The sequence below is a fragment of the Xenopus tropicalis genome, chromosome 4 (genome assembly GCF_000004195.4).
Source record: "Xenopus tropicalis strain Nigerian chromosome 4, UCB_Xtro_10.0, whole genome shotgun sequence".
Lineage (NCBI taxonomy): Eukaryota > Metazoa > Chordata > Amphibia > Anura > Pipidae > Xenopus > Xenopus tropicalis.
Window position 1 is genome coordinate 16,098,170 of NC_030680.2, and position 18,437 is coordinate 16,116,606.

An 18,437-nucleotide genomic window follows, 5' to 3' on the forward strand; every position below is an offset into this window, starting at 1 on the left:
TATACTCGAGTATATACGGTAAGTATCTTTTTTTTGATAAAATTTTCCTGGTGTGCATCAGCATTTTTTACATATATATATATATATATATATATATATATATAACCTGCAGTAATCCTGCTATTATGCACTGCAACTCCAAGAATATCCACCTGCAAGATACAGTTCAACAACATCTGGAAACCAATCTGACATAGTTGATGTAGTGTATAGTCCAATATTTGTATTTAGTGCCTGCAATAAGTAGGCGGTAAGTTCAGAGCTCCACAGGGCCTCCTCCTTCAGGCCTGGACTGGCAATCTGGGGGTTTGGCAAATGCCACAGGGGCTGCTATAAGATGCCATAGATAGTCACTAATTATTGGGCTGGGGGGGCTGTTTGTGCCTCTGGGTACTGGGAATGCCAGGGGGGGCTGTAAGGTGCCACAGACAGTCACTATTTATTGGGCTGGGGGGCTGTTTGGGCCTCTGGGTACTTGGAATGCCAGAGCCTATTTTGTATCCCAGTCCCACTGTAAGTGATGCCTTGTGCTGCCCTCCAGTATACAGCACTGCAGGCAGAGTGAGATGCTCTCTCTACATCCATTCTGGTAGGTTAAATAAGTGTCCCAGTTCCACAGCTCAGAGCATATCATTATCATTCAGTGTAATGCCAAGGCTGGGTTGTACAGCAGCAACTCACACTAGGAACTCACAGTGCAGGAAATGATGGTTTAATTGAAATGTTACCCTAGAAACAGGCCTGGAGACATTTGCAAGGTTATTTTCAGGGTATTTTAATCCCCATGAGCTACAGATCTGCCTCTAAAGAGCAAATGCATGTCTTTGGCTTCTCTGCAAACCACTTAGAAAATGAGATGTAAAGGTCAAATCCCTGACCTCACAGCTGTGTGCAGCAAATGACATCTCTCTGGATATATCCACAGGTCACAGTGCAGCTAGTTAGACATGACAAGGGACACTTGCGCCATCTAGTGGAGGGAACCAGCAGACCTCACTGAACACAACACAAGCATACCCTTACTTTCAGTTTATTACTATCCTTTATACTTACTAAGCATTTAGGTTGACCTTTAGGCATGCTATTGCTGAATTTAAAAAAAAAAAGTTTTTCCTGGGGAGCGGTGTCAGACTGGCCCAGGACACAGGCCCAGGAAACACTATTACTATTGCCCTGATTCAGTCTGGCAAGGCCCAGCCCTGCTGTAGACTGAACCAAGGCAATAAAAGAACACTATGAATACTATCCAGTGGCCTAATGGAGCTGTGCTATTGGTATTTTTCTACCTACTTTAGAGACATCTAGGTATAAATCATGATAGCACAGATGTCTACATACTGAACTACAGCTCCCACCAATCACTGTCACTTTGCTGTTAGTGAAATACAACTCCCATTATTTACAGCACCATCTTACTCATAGCAATATGGCAGAGAACAGTCCACTACCAGCTAAACCATGTGACAAATCAGTTGGGGGCTCGGAAAACCATTATAACTTTAAGCATAAAAATCCAATGTTGCTGGATTACAGCTACCAGCATGCTTTATCCATGTATTTCAATCCCATTTAAGATCTGAAAAGCCTTAGGGAAATGGAGACACAGCCCTGTATAGCTATAAGAACTTACTTAAGAGAACAGGTTAGTTGAATGTTGTTGTGAGAGGGAAATAAGCCCTATATACTGTATGTTACCAAGCAGTGTGCCTCACATTACAACATATACACACAACCCAAATGAAACCACAAAGTTTAGGTCTTTATTTTATATACATAAATAACTTGTAAGAACTAGAAGCACAACTTGCGGGAGACTTATTTGGTTTCCCCGGGCTCCAGTTTTGGGCTTTCAGGCTGCTGACGATGTGCCGGAAAGGCTTCCCATGGGCTGCTCAGGTCAAACTTGCGGAACTCCTGGGACAGCTGCACCGGCTCTGCCACCACTCGCTTTACCTCATCATCATAGCGCACCTAGGTTGAAGGGAACCATATACAATTAGAAAACATGCTGACTGATGCCATACAATTCACTTTATACTGTTATCAGGATTGCCTCACAATCAAAAATAACTCCTTAATGTCTCTGTGGCCAGCTAGAATCTAGAATGCATCTTGAATGGCTGGTTTAATAGCACAGGTAAATACAGCTTAATGATTCCGAGCCATATATCCAAAGTTGCTGGCAGCCTGTTTCAACCTACATAGGTCTCATCAGTACAAGATATTGGAACTTGGCTTCTGAGCTAGGCTCCCAATGCAACCACAGTTACCATGCAATGGTGCGAATGACTGACAGGGTGAATTGTATATAGGCAAATGGAGAGGCAATAAAGAGGGGCTGCTTTCCATCAATCACAGGTTATTCTGTACAATAAACACAAATATGAATACAAATGTTTCAATTATATCTGAGCAGGCAAATTAATCCAAGGACTTTTAATGAAATGGTGCCCTCCAGTGGCCAACTTTTCATTTAACTCCTTAGCAGATTTTTCAACATTACAGTAATTAAAAAAATGAACATTATTACAAAGTCCCATACCCTGCATTCAGCACTTATTTGCCAAAATATACATAACAGGACATGCATCTACAAGAAGTTGTACTGCAATTGCCATGGCTTGTGTTCAAGTATATTCTACAGCACTACACCGCTGGAGGGATTTGTTTCATTTCACCCTTTTAGGTCCATACTTATACAGTGCAGAAAAATTCTGAATAAGTACAAATTTGGTCTAGGCACATTTTTTTCTGCAGTCCGGGTTTCTCTTCCGCCATGTAGGTGCAGAGCCAAAAGGTGAACCACTTACTGTACATGTTGTACTGTGAAACCACTAGGGCATAGTACAAAATATTCATGGATAGGTACAGTTAAACTAGCACACATGTAACTGGCAATGCAGTGCCTCGATGAGGGAACCCTCATCCGACTCCAGTCTTTCCAGCAGAGCTGTTATACAATGAGCTAACCCACCTCCACATATCCAGACAGTGGGAAATCTTTACGGAAGGGATGGCCTTCAAACCCGTAGTCTGTAAGGATCCGTCTCAAATCGGGATGGTTTGCGAAAAATACACCGTACATATCCCAAACCTAAGCAGTAATAATAATAAAGTTAAACCAATGAAAAAGTCTCATGTGTATTTACATGACACATTCAGTCAGTGGTTGGAACTGTACAGAACCATAGCCGGACTCACCTCTCTCTCATACCAGTTTGCAGCCTCGAAAACAGGCACAGCCGACTCAACAGGAGTCAGCTCATCGGTGTAGGTCATCACGCGCATACGGGTGTTGAACCGCAATGACAAAAGGTTGTACACTATCTAAAACCAAAGGCAGAAATATATTATAACATATCAAAGCTGCACGGGGATCCTTACGCACAGTACCTTCAGCAGATATCTCACTTACTTCAAACCGGTTTGTTTTTGCTGGGACGTCAACAGCAGTCAGATCGGCCAGTGATTTGAACTGGGCGTTTGTGTGGTCGCGAAGAAACGTGAGGACTGGTATAACCCCATCTGGGTGAACCATGACTTCCAGCTCTCCATTACAGGTCACCTAAAGGGAAAGAAGGATTCAACAGTAAAGCAAAATATCACAGAAACAAAGCAACAGCAAATCTTCCTGCCTGCTGCATTCTACTTGTGCACTGGTTTACTATGCACAGCTTCTTGTACATGAGAGAAGTGCATGGAATTAGGTGGAGACTGGGACTCTCAAGTACAAGCAGCTCAGTATAACTAAATCAGTTTCCAGTAAAAGGATAAGTAAACCTTTAAAATAAGTGAATGTAAACTTAAAGAGAGTGCTATTCTAAACACTTTTGCAATTTACATTAAATTTTGTAAGATTCTGAGATATATGTACTGTTAATATAACCACATTTTGTTACAACAGCACCACCTGCTGGTCAGTTTCAGAAGGAAGTTGTCAGGAGAAAGAAAGAGGGATGATCTGATGCTCTTCTGGTCAGAAAAGACGTGAGGAAAGGTTTGTAATGTTTTACCTAACCAGAAGAGCATCTTTCATTTTTCTGCCAACTTCCTCAACTGGATCACTGATGGAAACCTGCAAGTGGTGTTGTTGGAATAAAATTAATTCATACTAACAGTACACATTTTCCTTAATATCTTAAAATCTTGAAAAAAAATGAAAAAATGTAACTTGCAGAAGTGATTAGAATAGCACGCTTGTCAATTTTACACTCACTAAAAGGTTTACTTATGCTTTAAGCTAATGTGCAGTAACCAGGCAGTGGTTTAAAAGAAATGAAGCAAAATCAGGTAGCACACTTAATATTTTGTAAAGTGCAAAAGGTGTTTATTTAGCCCAGATACACACGTACAAACAATTTGGTGTGCTACCGGATATTGTTCCACTGTATTTATTCACGATTAAAGTGGTGTTCTGGATACCAGTGGCTCGCAAGCAAAATGTTGCTCTTTACCTACTTTAATGTTGCTCCCAGAGGCCTCAAAGAAGCCCCACTTTTAAATTTCTGGCTTGGAGACAAGTTTTGGAAGCACAGAGACACAATTTTACACCAAGCAGAGCTTCCTGCTGGCTAGCAGTCTGCATTGGGGCTACCAAATAGCCAATCACAGCCCTTATTTGGCATCTCTGTTTGGGCCTCTGTGTACTTAAAATGCCAGGGACTACTTTGAATCTCAGTCTGGACTGGAATAGTAGAGTAGTAGAAGCCACTGACACCTGTGCCACCGGGAGTTTCCCTAGGATCCTGGGGGGCCAGTCTAACACTGGTTATTGTGTGTCGGTTCCATTGCTTCAGTGCAGAGGGATATTGGAGACTGTCAAAATGACAGCAATCAAACCTTTCTGCATATTACAAATATTCTTTCGGAACATAAATGAATATTAAAATGTCCTAAATGTTGCACTAAATCGCAACTTCTACTCACCTGAACTTGCTGCACATACTTGGGGAGGATCTCCGCTACATACTCGCCAAAGGCTGAAAGTTGGTTCAACTGCACTTTATCTTGTGGCCTCACCGTAGCTAAGGTAGGGAGAGAGGGTCTCAGTGAGAGCATATTATACTGCAAGCTTGCTGGGCTCATAACATAACAACTGCTCAGAAATGCCCACAGGCCATGAATCGCTCAGCATGTACCTCCCTTGCCATAACCAAGCTGGTGAACTCCAGACAGATATAATCCTACACCTGCATCTTCACCACTAGGATTTAATAAAGATAAAACCATACCCATCCTTACATTTATAATGCTATTACATGGAGTGAATTGGTAATTATTGGGATATTTTTTCTACCATATGAAAGGGCTGGTTTTTATGTTTGCTCTGCCCCAGTTAGCCTCCTTATCTCTCTCTGGATCAGTGATTCCCAAACTGTGGGGCTGGCACCCGTAGGGGGCCTTAGGGCCACTTGGTGTAAGATTTGGGAAGAATACTCTAATAAAGCCTTGAAAGCCCAATTAGGAGGTCAATCAGAAAGAGATTTGGGGTACAGACTGCACATAGTACTGAATTCCTGCCATGAGGCAAGACAGCCCTGTTGTTAAGGAGCCCTCTGCCCTATGCAGCTAGTGACTGGTCAGAAGTAAAAACATCCCCATTTTGCACAATGCAGTATGACGATTACTTGGATGAGATATTGTAAAAGGGCCGCAACTCACGTCTTGTCTCTGTGGTCGTGCCCTCCAGTCGGACTTGTGGAAGAGAGCGGAAAGCACATGCTGCAAGGGAAAACAAATGCAGTCTGTCAGGTAAGATGGGAAGCTGCACAGATAATGGCTCACTGACTGGTACCAGAAGGGAGCCCAGTGTCTCCGATTGGCACAAACAAATGTACTCAGAGCGCAAATCAGAACTCACAGTAGGGGAGGCTAGTGTCACAGAGATACTGCCAGGGGATACTCTGCTAACTTCAACATGACTGCCATGTTACAGTGAGTGGCCCTCAGCTGCCAGCTACAGTGGCACTCAGGCCTCAGGTATGCACTACAGTAAGTGGCACTCAGGCCTCAAGTATACACTAAAGTGACACTGAGGCCTCAGGTATACACTACAGTAAGTGGCACTCAGGCCTCAAGTATACACTAAAGTGACACTGAGGCCTCAGGTATACACTACAGTAAGTGACCCTCAGGTATACACTACAGTAAGTGACACTCAGCCCTCAGGTATACACTACAGTGAGTGACACTCAGCCCTCAGGTATACACTACAGTGAGTGACACTCAGCCCTCAGGTATGCACTACAGTGAGTGACACTCAGCCCTCAGGTATGCACTACAGTGAGTGACACTCAGCCCTCAGGTATGCACTACAGTGAGTGACACTCAGCCCTCAGGTATGCACTACAGTGAGTGACACTCAGCCCTCAGGTATGCACTAAAGTAAGTGGCACTCGGGTCTTAGGTATGCACTAAAGTGGCACTCGGGTCTTAGGTATGCACTAAAGTGGCACTCGGGTCTTAGGTATGCACTAAAGTGGCACTCGGGTCTCAGGTATACGCTACAGTGAGTGACACTCAGCCCTCAGGTATGCGCCACAGTGAGTGACACTCAGCCCTCAGGTATACGCCACAGTGAGTGGCACTCAGCCCTCAGGTATACGCCACAGTGAGTGACACTCAGCCCTCAGGTATACGCCACAGTGAGTGACACTCAGCCCTCAGGTATACGCCACAGTGAGTGACACTCAGCCCTCAGGCATACGCCACAGTGAGTGACACTCAGGCATACGCCACAGTGAGTGACACTCAGGCATACGCCACAGTGAGTGACACTCAGGCATACGCCACAGTGAGTGACACTCAGGCATACGCCACAGTGAGTGACACTCAGGCATACGCCACAGTGAGTGACACTCAGGCATACGCCACAGTGAGTGACACTCAGGCATACGCCACAGTGAGTGACACTCAGGCATACGCCACAGTGAGTGACACTCAGGCATACGCCACAGTGAGTGACACTCAGGCATACGCCACAGTGAGTGACACTCAGGCATACGCCACAGTGAGTGACACTCAGGCATACGCCACAGTGAGTGACACTCAGGCATACGCCACAGTGAGTGACACTCAGGCATACGCCACAGTGAGTGACACTCAGGCATACGCCACAGTGAGTGACACTCAGGCATACGCCACAGTGAGTGACACTCAGGCATACGCCACAGTGAGTGACACTCAGGCATACGCCCAGTGAGGACCAGGCATACGCACGTGAGTGACACTCAGGCATACGCCACAGTGAGTGACACTCAGGCATACGCTACAGTGAGTGACACTCAGGCATACGCTACAGTGAGTGACACTCAGGCATACGCTACAGTGAGTGACACTCAGGCATACGCTACAGTGAGTGACACTCAGGCATACGCTACAGTGAGTGACACTCAGGCATACGCTACAGTGAGTGACACTCAGGCATACGCTACAGTGAGTGACACTCAGGCATACGCTACAGTGAGTGACACTCAGGCATACGCTACAGTGAGTGACACTCAGGCATACGCTACAGTGAGTGACACTCAGGCATACGCTACAGTGAGTGACACTCAGGCATACCCTACAGTGAGTGACACTCAGGCATACACTACAGTGAGTGACACTCAGGCATACCCTACAGTGAGTGACACTCAGGCATACCCTACAGTGAGTGACACTCAGGCATACACTACAGTGAGTGACACACAGGCATACACTACAGTGAGTGACACTCAGGCATACACTACAGTGAGTGACACTCAGGCATACCCTACAGTGAGTGACACTCAGGCATACACTACAGTGAGTGACACTCAGGCATACACTACAGTGAGTGACACTCAGCCGTTACGGAGAGCCGCCCCTGCCACTCACTCACCTCCCCTGATGAGCCCCCGGGCAGCCCGCACCCCAGCCAACATCACGGATTTAGCGCCGGTCAGGCGGGAGGACAAGGGCAAGCTGCAGAGCGGAAGTCACTTTCCCCGTCAGGTCCGTCGGAGAAGCCGGTTCGGGTACTTCCGGTGGATGAGAGCACATGCGGGAGAGTTCCGGGCACAGAGGGCAGGACTAGCGAACAGCGGGGGACGCTATTTATCTGAACAGGGACCGAACCCCATCTTTTGGGCATCGACATACAGCGTAAGGGGGGATGGGGTGCCCACAAATGGGGGTGTCAGGGACACTGTTACCCACACACAGTATATCCCCGCACCCTCTCATGTCTCATATTCCTTGTAAACAATGGAGGTTAGGTAACCCTGCCTGCCTGCCTGATTTTCACTGAGCTACAGGAAAGCTACGCTGGGGGTAGGCTGGGGGTAAGCTGGGGGTAAGCTGGGGGTAGGCTGGGGGTAAGCTGGGGGTAGGCTGGGGGTAAGCTGGGGGTAGGCTGGGGGTAAGCTGGGGGTAAGCTGGGGGTAGGCTGGGGTAGGCTGGGGGTAGGCTGGGGGTAAGCTGGGGGTAAGCTGGGGGTAGGCTGGGGGTAAGCTGGGGTAGGCTGGGGGTAAGCTGGGGGTAGGCTGGGGGTAGGCTGGGAGTAAGCTGGGGGTAGGCTGGGAGTGTGCCATAGCTGCTTGTAGTGCCAGGGGTGTGTGCAGAATCCTTCCTATTAGCACCTTATAACGCAGAGTATATTATATTACTGACATAGCCCTATGGGGGTGCCACCTAATCTGCTGATATATTATGTATTTATCTCTGCCCAGCCTTGGCCTTTTATACCTTTCTATCCCTACAGCAAGGGGCCCATACCAAGTGCTGCCAAGGCTGTGGTGTACTGTGCCTTTACATGTGAATGTGTTGCTTTCCTCTCTGTTATTACAATATTCCCCATGTCCTGATACTGTAGGACAGGGATCCCCAACCTTTCTTACTCGTGAGCCACAGTCAAATGTAAAAAGACTTGGGGAGCAACACAAGCACCATAAAAGTTCATGGAGGAGCCAAATAAGGGCTGTGATTGGCTATTAGGCAGCCTCTATGCACCCTATCAGCTTACAGGGGGCTTTATTTGGTAGGAAATCTTGTTTTTATTCAAACTAAACTTGCCCCCAAGTCAGGAATTCAAAAATAACTACCTGGTTTGGGGGCACTGAGAGCAACATCCAAGGGGTTGGTGAGCAACATGTTGCCCCCGAGCCACTGGTTGGGGATCACTGGTGTAGTCCAACCCTTAACATCGCCACCCCCTTCTAAAACTGCTGCCAGGAGGTCTGTAACCTGGTGCCTCACTCACCTTTACTTAGGGAAACACAGCTAGATATCTCTGCCAAATGTCTAGTTAAAAAATAGAATTATGGCTCTAGGGGTGTATTCTTATACAATACCATGCACTGCCACTCCTAAAATGCACCCTAAAGTGTTTGGGGAAAAAACTTTTATATACTTACCACTTAAATCCTTTATTTAAATCCTTACAAATGATCTAACATAAAAATTAGGCCTTTATGTCTATGCCAGTGCAGTTGGACTTGCTAAAAGAATTGGATCCAGCAGTTCATAAGGGCACCCAGACATCAGGCCAGCTGAGGATTATAAATAGGATTTTTGGAAATGAACACAGACACTGTTATCCCATACCATAACCAGGCCCAGATTTGTATCTGGTGCTGATTTATGTACGGCCCTTCAATTGCCCTCTTCTCTTCCCATTCCATGCAGGACAGTCCTTCGACTGGGGTATCTCCCCTCCAGCTCCAGAAAAAGTAGCAGGCTAGAGGGATTTAAAAATATACATTTTTTATAATAAATATAGGCACCCATGGGTAACTTTCTAAAGCTGCTGACCTAGGCACATGCCCACGGGTGCCTATACAACAAATAATTGGACCCAACTTTGTTGCAGTAGGGAAACTGAAACCGAGGAAGAGTCACATCAGAATACAAAAAAATTAGGGGACATCTAATATATGCAGTTTGTTGGGCTGCACTGAAGTGATTTAAACTAAAAGTATCTTTCAAAAGGGTTGTTTACCTTTAGATTAACTTTTAGTATGCTGTAGAAAATACTGTTCTGAAACAAATTGCAATCGTCTTCGTTTTTTATTATTTGTGGTGTTTGAATTATTTCACTTTTTGTTTAGCAGCTCTCCAGTTTGGAATTTCAGCAACTTTCTGGTTGCTAGGGTTCAATTTAATTTAACAACCAGGCAGTGGCTTGAGAGAGTGTCAAAAATATGAATAGAGGAGGGTCTAAATAGAAAAATGAGGAATAAAAAGTAACTATAGAATTGTAGCCTCACAGAGCAATAGTTTTTTTGGCTGCCGGGGTCAGTGACCCCCATTTAAAAGGTGGAAAGAGTCAGAGTCAATAATTCAAAAAGTATAAAAAAGGAAGACATATAGAAAAGTTGCTACGAATGGACTATAACATACTAAAAGTTAACATGAAGGTGAACCACCCCTTTAAGTTACTTTTTCTGCCTGTTATAGAATGTTCTATTCTCAACCACTTTCCGCTTGGTGTTATTTTTTTTATAGGTTTTGCATTATTTGCCTTCCTCTCCTGCCTCTTTCTGGATTTCAGATGGGGGTCACTGACCCCTGCAGTCAAAAAAATATTGCTCTGTGAGGCTACAGTTTTAATGTTGTTACTTAGGATTACTTATCTTTCTGTTCAGGCCTTCTCCTATTCATCTTCCAGTCTCTTATTCACACCACTGCCTGTTTGCTAGGGTAAATTGGACCCTAGCAACCAAACAGCTGCTGAAATGTCGAACTGGAGAGTCACTGAACAAAAATCTGAAGAAATCAGACCAATAAATCAGTGGATATAATCTGTGGGTGTCCTTGAAAGCTATTGCATACTAACCCTAAGATCCTATGGGAAAAACTAAACTCAGTTCCCAAGGACTCCATCATTTTGGGCATGTTTTAAGAAATCACTGCTGTTCCAGTCTCCTCTCAGTACTAAGTTACAGAACCTTAAACGGGTGGGAAATGGAGTCATGGCAGAAATACAGTTGACCACTGCTGCATTGTTTTACTGGTAGCTAATGGCCAGATACAATTTTTAAGGATAAGTACCTTTACAAATAACTTTAACATTTGTATTTAATATATGTTGCCTATAAATATGTTGCTTACAAGTGAATTTGCTTTCATTATGTAAAATGTGATGATTGGGTTTATATTGGGCATTTTTTAGCTCTTTAGTGGAGTAGCTCCCTCTGGTGGCTAAGGTTGCCACTTATTACTGCCCATAGAGAGAAAGAGCAGCCCTGAAGCACAAGGTTTTATAAATACAGATTTACTGTAATTTTCCAGTTTCTGATGGAGTTTGTTTGTTCTACAGGCTGCTAGAAAGTTCTCTTTGGAGTCAAGCATGGAACCTTCTGAGGAGGCTCAGAGCCTCACCAGCTCCAGCGATGAGAATTACTTTGTGACGTACACCTTTACCGACCGCACTCACAGCAGCCGGATGGCTCACAGCATCATACGGCTTTGCATGGAGGAGATGCTGTTTGCCGACGTCACTGTTCTTGTAGAAGGAAAGGAGTTCAAGCTCCACCGCCTGATTCTGTCTGCCCAGAGTTGCTTCTTCCGCTCCATGTTTGCCTCCAACCTGAAAGAGGGTAGGAATCAAGTCATCCAGCTCCACGATGTAAGTGAAAGCATATTCCAGCTGCTGGTGGATTACATTTATTATGGTACGGTGAAACTACGCATAGAGGAGCTGCAAGAGACGTACGAGGTGGCAGATATGTACCAGCTTACGGCTCTGTTTGAAGAATGCTCCCGCTTCCTGGTCCGGACAGTGCAGGTGAAGAACTGCCTGCAGATTATGTGGCTGGCAGATCAGCACAGCGACTCCTCACTATACACGGCGGCCAAGCACTGCGCCAAAACTCACTTGTCCCAGATACATGATTCGGAAGAGTTCCTTAACCTGCCCTTGCGGCTGCTGAGAGATATCATAGAAGGTCAGTGAGCCATGGCTTAGAATAATGCATGTAGTATATTTCTAGAGTAAATTTACTGCCCCGTATGTCCCATTTAAAGGGTGATTTTGTGCATGCATTTTAAACGACAGCTATATGAGGTGCCTTTTCCCAGCTTTCCTGGTATCTCCTGTTTGAGTTCTGGCTTCGCACATGGGCAGTACAGAACTCTTTGGAAAGTACTTTACTGTGCAAGGAATGCCCGGAAAGCTGGGGACTGGACCTGCCAGCCCAGTAGAAGATAGTTCTGGAGGTAGGAGGAAATTAACGGTGAGCGGGAACTGGGAACTTCCAGGGCAGGCTCAATTGAGCTAAAAGGCAAGTAGATAGGTAGGTCTGCAGGGCTGAGAGAGCTCTGGAGGGGCCCCATGGCCCTATGGAGACAGGAGATGTAGTCATATCCATAAGGAGGAGTCACCGTTTAGTGTCTATTCTTCAGCTGCAGGATCTTCTCTCCCATGATGTCTGTGCCCCCCAATCTAAGGAAAAGAAAAATCAGTAATCAACTGGAGTCACTGGGGGATGACTAATAATTTGGCACCCTCCAGTTGACTAAAGCTTTCCTTGTCCTTTAACAAGCAGAATGTCTCACTTCAGCATCTGTGTATACTTTTAGGCATATTTACTACAGATGGGTGCCTTTCTGCATAATAAATGTGCATAACATAAATAAACACAAATGTTATTCGTTAAATCATTTGTTTTGCTAAGGGGAGGCTGCTTTTAGGGATAGCTGACTGCAGGATTTGGAAGTGTTCTGATACCTCTAAAGACTAAAGAGCCCTCAGACAATAAAGCAACCTGGGCCAAATGATCAAATTAGCCCAGTATCACCCACCTTAGGTGGGCATATCAGTAGAAAGATCTGCTCATTTGGTGAGGTTGCCAAACAAGCGGATCTCATAGTGACCTCCTTTAGCTGTGTCCACTGTCGTCAACGCCCAGCACAGCTGGGACAGGATGTTGGTTAGTGACTCAATTTAGTAACGAGGCTGCAGAGAGGGTGTGGGAAAAATTAAAATGTCAGAGGAGAGCAGGTTAGTAGTGACATTATTATTTGGCAGGCCAATGTGGACTGACAGCCTACGGGAGGCTCTGTTTGCAGTACACATGGTCTTCATGCCTCCGAGCCAGAAGTTTAAATAAAAATAAGCACCTACTTTGAGGCCACTGGGAGCAACATCAAAGGGGGTGGTGAGCAACATGTTGCTCCTGAGACACTGGTTGGGGCTCACTGATCTACACTGACTACAATGCATTCCTTTCAACCTGCATCTCTTGCTGTCTACAGATGGAGTTCCTTGTTCCCAGAATCCAACTACAGCAATCAAAAACTGGATCAACTACAACAAGCAAGAACGGGAGGAATTCTCAGACGTGCTCCTTTCTAGCCTAAAGGTAAGGCACCTAGCAACCAGATACACCGGTACTCCCCATATTTAGCTGTTAGAACTCACATACCCTGTGCCCTTCTTGCCAGGACCTGTATTTTTAGGTTTGTAACAACAGCACTTATTTCATGTTCACCAATAAAAAGAAAATTTAAAAATCAGGCAAAAGAGGAGAATTACTTCCTGCAATTCCACTGCTTTTCAGCACTGCCTATTGACTTATTTGATTGACATGATAACTGACTGAAACATGTTGCATATCAAATGCACTACTGATATGCAAAAAGATGTGCACATCTGAGACCAAATCTGCCCACAGATTATACTATAACAGACAATTAGTCGTAACACCAGGGTTAGTAAATATTTCCCTTTGGCTAGTGCTACACTGGCAAGAAACAGCCTTGTGTGGCACTAGCCTCAGGGCAAGGGCACACGGTGCGGATTGTCAGCCTGCAGATAACCACAGGCAGACAATCTGCTCCTATGCTTAGTTGCGTCTAGTAGTGCTTTCGGGTGCAGGCACAATTAGTAGTTTTTTTTAAGCATGGGGCAGATTGTCAGCCTGTTCTTATCCACAGGCTCACAATCTGCCCTGTGTGCCCTTGCCCTTAGGGCAGTGGCAGATAGAGAGAATAGTCACCCTGCAACAAATCTTCGTTGCTGCGGGTGACTAATCTCCCCGCAATGCCATCCCACCGGCAGGAATGTAAATCGCCGGTGGGATGGCATATGCATCATTTGCTGAAGTCGCCCGAAGTTTCCTCTCAAGGCAACCTGCTACTAGTAGCAGCTACTTTTTCAGAAGATACCTCGCAATGGACAAAACTGAGAATTGCCTCTGCTTAAACACACACAGAGACAATTAGCAGTAAATGATCAGCATTGTATATTTTAGTAGCCGTGACAAGTAGCTGCTACTAGTAGCTCCATGTGTCTTCACCCTAATCTCCCCACAATGCCATCCCATCGGCAAGAATGTAAATCGCCGGTGGGATGGCATACGCGTCGCAACGATTTTGCCCGAAGTTTCCTCTCAAAGCAACTTCAGACTTGTAGCGTTGCGAATGCCATCCCACTGGCAATTTACATTCTTCTTGGTGGTGGGATGGCATTGCGGGAGATTAGTCACCCGCGGCAAAGAAGATTTGTCGCCGGGAGATTAATTTCCCCGTCTGTCACTGCACTAAATGTCAAAAATGTTGATCTGCAGTAGAAATTTCGATACGCAGTTAATAAGTTGTTGTGATATGGTCAGAACTCAGGAAGCTTTTGTATAAAGTACTTTGCAAAAGTATTTTCTATAAAATAAAGGCAAAAATGAGCAACACTGCAAAGGGCAGCCTTCTTATATTTATTGAGAGGCAATGCAACCTTTAGTGGCAGATACCTTCCTTAGGGCCTCCTTGGGACATACATCCACCTAAATAACGGTATGTAAAATTGCTCTTCTGAGCACTTTTGCAATTTCCATTATTACTTATTTATTTCATGATCAATTTCTAAAGAGCTAATATAATGAGCATGTAACAGGATCACCCTCTGGTGATCAGATATAAATAAATATATTGTATGGTGTAGTTCTCCTTCCGCTGTACTGCCTCCTTTCAACAAGGAAACAATTCTGAATAAGTAGGTAGGAGTCCAGAGAGTGAATGCATTTGGGACTTGTGTGATGATGCAGAGACCGTTAAGTCACCTTTAGAGAAGGAAGGGACACCCTACGGAAAACTTTGCACATTCTCTCAGAGTTCTCTGAGTGGACAAACATGGGGCAGCGACAATGTTTGTGTACAGATCCCACTTTACCATCTGTCCCTTTTTTCTCATTTACAGACACGGCAACCGCAAAAGCTTTATAGGGAGAAAATTTCTACTGGCTGACATTCAGCAAACGTCTTTGTTATCCTAATTTGGGAAGGGTTCATGATGTTCTTGTAGCCCCCCCCCCCCCACGCCGCCAAGGACTGGGAAAGAATGCAGTTATTTTGTTTATTATGTTCGCTTTCTGCAAGTTAACAGTTGTTTTTATCGACGATAAGGTAGCTCTTCCCTTGGCTTGTGTTCCCAGTCTTTCCTGGCTGGGCTAGTGGAAAAGACAGGTCATTGCTGTCTTAATTAAAGCCTGCCACAATAGGAATTCACCAGTGTATTAGTGCAAAATGAACCCATATGTGCAGAGATAGGGCCAGCTGGAAAGCCCCCTGTGGCCATTTCCCATGCCCGCCAATGGCTTGAAAGGCAAGTGCAAAGTGCAGGTGTGAGCACGTTTCAACCTGAAAACCCTTAGAAGACTATCTTTGGGTCACACCTATGGTTCTGTGTGTTTATCACTGAGGTTAATAGCAACTGGAAAACAACTGTGTGTGATACCTAAGAAGTCTGTGGAGGTAATTAGCCCCAAGATATTGTTTATCTGCAAAGGACTTTGTTGAATGGGTCATGCTACGTCAGGTCAGCTCATTGTGAATGGGTGCTGAGGTTCTGAATCCGATGATGGACTCTAGGCCAATAGCAGGCAACATGGCCATAGGGCAGGTAATCACAAAAATTAATATTAATAAATATATATATATCACTGTCACTATTTATTGGGCTGGTGGGGGCTGTTTGGGCTTCTGTGTAATGTCAGGGCTTACTTTGAATCCCAGTCTGAGCTTGCATTAGCCCATAAGTGCCCAGATTGGACCCCACTACTCAAAAAAAAAAGTTTTCTTTCTGAGAAGGATTTTTTTGTAATTTTTAATACTTTTTTTCGTGCAGGAAATTGGCGAGAATGTACATATCTACTTGATTGGAAAGGAGGAATCGCGTACTCATTCCATTGCAGTTTCCCTGCACTGCGCTCAGGATGATTCCATAAGTGTAAGCGGGCAAAATAGCCTGTGCCACCAGATCACTGCAGCCTGCAAGCACGGCTCCGACCTGTATGTGGTGGGCGGCTCAATCCCCCGGCGCATGTGGAAATGTAACATGGAGACCATGGACTGGGAGCGCTGTGCCCCGCTTCCCCGAGACCGCCTGCAGCATACACTTGTGTCTGTCCCCAGCAAGGATGCTATATATTCCCTAGGCGGCAAAACCCTGCAGGACTCGCTGTCTAATGTGGTCATTTATTATCGAGTGCAGGACAATGTCTGGACAGAAACAAGCCAGCTGGAGGTTGCAATCTCTGGTGCCGCCGGGGTTAACCTCAACGGGCAAATCTACCTGATGGGGGGTGAGGAGAATGACCTGGACTTCTTCACTAAACCCTCGCGCCTTATTCAGTGCTTTGATACAAATGCAGAAAAATGCCACGTGAAACCTTACCTCCTGCCCTTCGCCGGGCGAATGCACGCTGCGGTACACAAGGACCTGGTATTCATTGTGGCAGAAGGAGACTCTCTGGTCTGTTACAACCCTCTACTGGACAGCTTCACGCGACTCTGCCTCCCTGAGGCTTGGAGCGCCCGGCCTTCCTTATGGAAAATCGCCAGCTGCAACGGCTGCATCTATGTCTTCAGAGACCACTACAAAAAAGGAGACGCCAATACCTTTAAGCTCAACCCGGCAACTTCAGTGGTAACAGTCACCAGCGGCATCCGCTTCTTGCTGACCAACTTGCAGTTCCTATTGGCGTAATGGAGAAGCCTGCAGTGCTCGCCATTCCATAGTCCTATAAAAGGGCTACCCCTTTTGTAGGACATACATAAAACAACTGACGTCCAAAGAATTAAAGGGACCAACTGCATTGCTCCAAAGGATAGTATAATATAGCCAGCTGGCAGCCTACATCACCCCTGTATTTTTCTTACATAACTACATGCTGCTTTGTATGAGGTTGAGTATTATAAGCAGAGAAACCAAAATTCTTTCCTGTATTTCCTTTTGTTGTCACCATGTATTGACCATTTTAAAAGAATATTGGTTTTAACAATCCATCCAAGTGGAATATATTTGACAGCTCAACAGTGGGACATTCTGTGCTAAAGAACAGTCTGGTCTGAACGCATTGCCGTTGCTTTTGTTGTTTACAACGAAGTAGCGCTTGTGAAATTCTGATGGCTTCATTTACTCCAAAGAAGGGTGTCTCTTCCATTTTTACTCACTGTCATTGCTGATCACTGAAACAGCGTCTATTTGCCCTGTTACTTTAAAAACAAACACTGGACCATTTCTGATACCTCTGTGCATACTGCTGCTTTGTGTTCTTCTATCTCAGGCATGGTGAACTCCCAACTACGCTGATTAAGTGGAGGGAACTCCAGTAAGGGCTGTCATAGTTCCAGTGTCATTGTGTCTGCAGAATTTGTAACAATATGACTGACTGGCTGCTGATTGGTTCATCCCTCTTCCAATCAGAAGCTCCTAGGTAGTTAGAAACTCTAAATAAACGCTGAGCCCAAAATAACATGGTAATGCCTACATTGAAGGAGACTAGCAAAGATTAAAATGGGAGAGGGGGGATTGGCTTATAAATAACAACGTGTAAGAATGTCGCAGATGAAAAGAAAAGATGAGAATAGAAAAGATAGAATAGAAAAATGGGGCAGGTCAAAAGTGATTGCGACGCTTTCCACATCTATTAGGCATCGCTGTCAAAACATTGTCCTAAGAACCTGCTAGGTTTGAGAATAAAACACTGTCATACTTTATGTAACATGTGTTATTATATGATCAAAAGCAGAGTAATAAATTATGAAGATCCCTTAATCTACTGGTTGGTACCCAAAAGTGTGTATCCCATGATCACCTGTAATAAAGACTTTTAAAGGAATAGTGACACTATCCCTTTAATAAACTCCCCTCTGGCCACTGTTATGGACCTGATTCAATCTCCGGTCCTCCTTGTCTCAGCAGCTGATGCACTTGGAGTCAGGTCAAAGTCCCGATAGGCTGGGAACAATTGTAAACAATGCCCCAGCTTATCAGGACTTTGGCACCCAAGCTTGATATCATGAAAAAAGCTAAAGGACGAGTCTGTAACGGGGAGCTGGGGGGAGGCAGGGGCGCAGTTCCAACGTCAGATTTGCAGAGAGCGGAATAGTAATTGTTATTTCATAAACATTTCTGTTGATTGATTATTTTTAGAAAGTTTTTTATTTCCGTGAGATGAAGCTTGTATTGAAACTGGTTAAAA

At 45.0% G+C, this 18,437-nt stretch overlaps 2 protein-coding genes across 3 annotated transcripts; one reads left to right on the top strand and one right to left on the bottom strand.

The window, feature by feature from the left end:
- Nucleotides 1–1,740: 1,740 nt before the first annotated feature.
- ndufs3 (NADH:ubiquinone oxidoreductase core subunit S3) lies at nt 1,741–7,968 on the bottom strand. Its single transcript, NM_001003921.1, has 7 exons — nt 7,862–7,968; nt 5,662–5,721; nt 4,927–5,024; nt 3,416–3,565; nt 3,202–3,327; nt 2,975–3,094; nt 1,741–1,971 (listed from the first exon to the last, which is right to left on the bottom strand). The coding sequence occupies exons 1-7, from the start codon at nt 7,902–7,904 to the stop codon at nt 1,816–1,818; spliced, it is 753 nt and encodes a 250-aa protein (NP_001003921.1). The 5' UTR covers nt 7,905–7,968; the 3' UTR covers nt 1,741–1,815.
- On the top strand, nt 7,859–18,074 carry kbtbd4 (kelch repeat and BTB (POZ) domain containing 4). Of its 2 annotated transcripts, none has more exons than XM_031899969.1 (4): nt 7,859–8,124; nt 11,279–11,906; nt 13,216–13,322; nt 16,079–18,074. In XM_031899969.1, exons 1-4 carry the CDS (start codon nt 7,870–7,872, stop codon nt 16,937–16,939), a joined length of 1,851 nt encoding a protein of 616 aa, XP_031755829.1. In that variant the 5' UTR covers nt 7,859–7,869; the 3' UTR covers nt 16,940–18,074.
- Nucleotides 18,075–18,437: the final 363 nt, after the last annotated feature.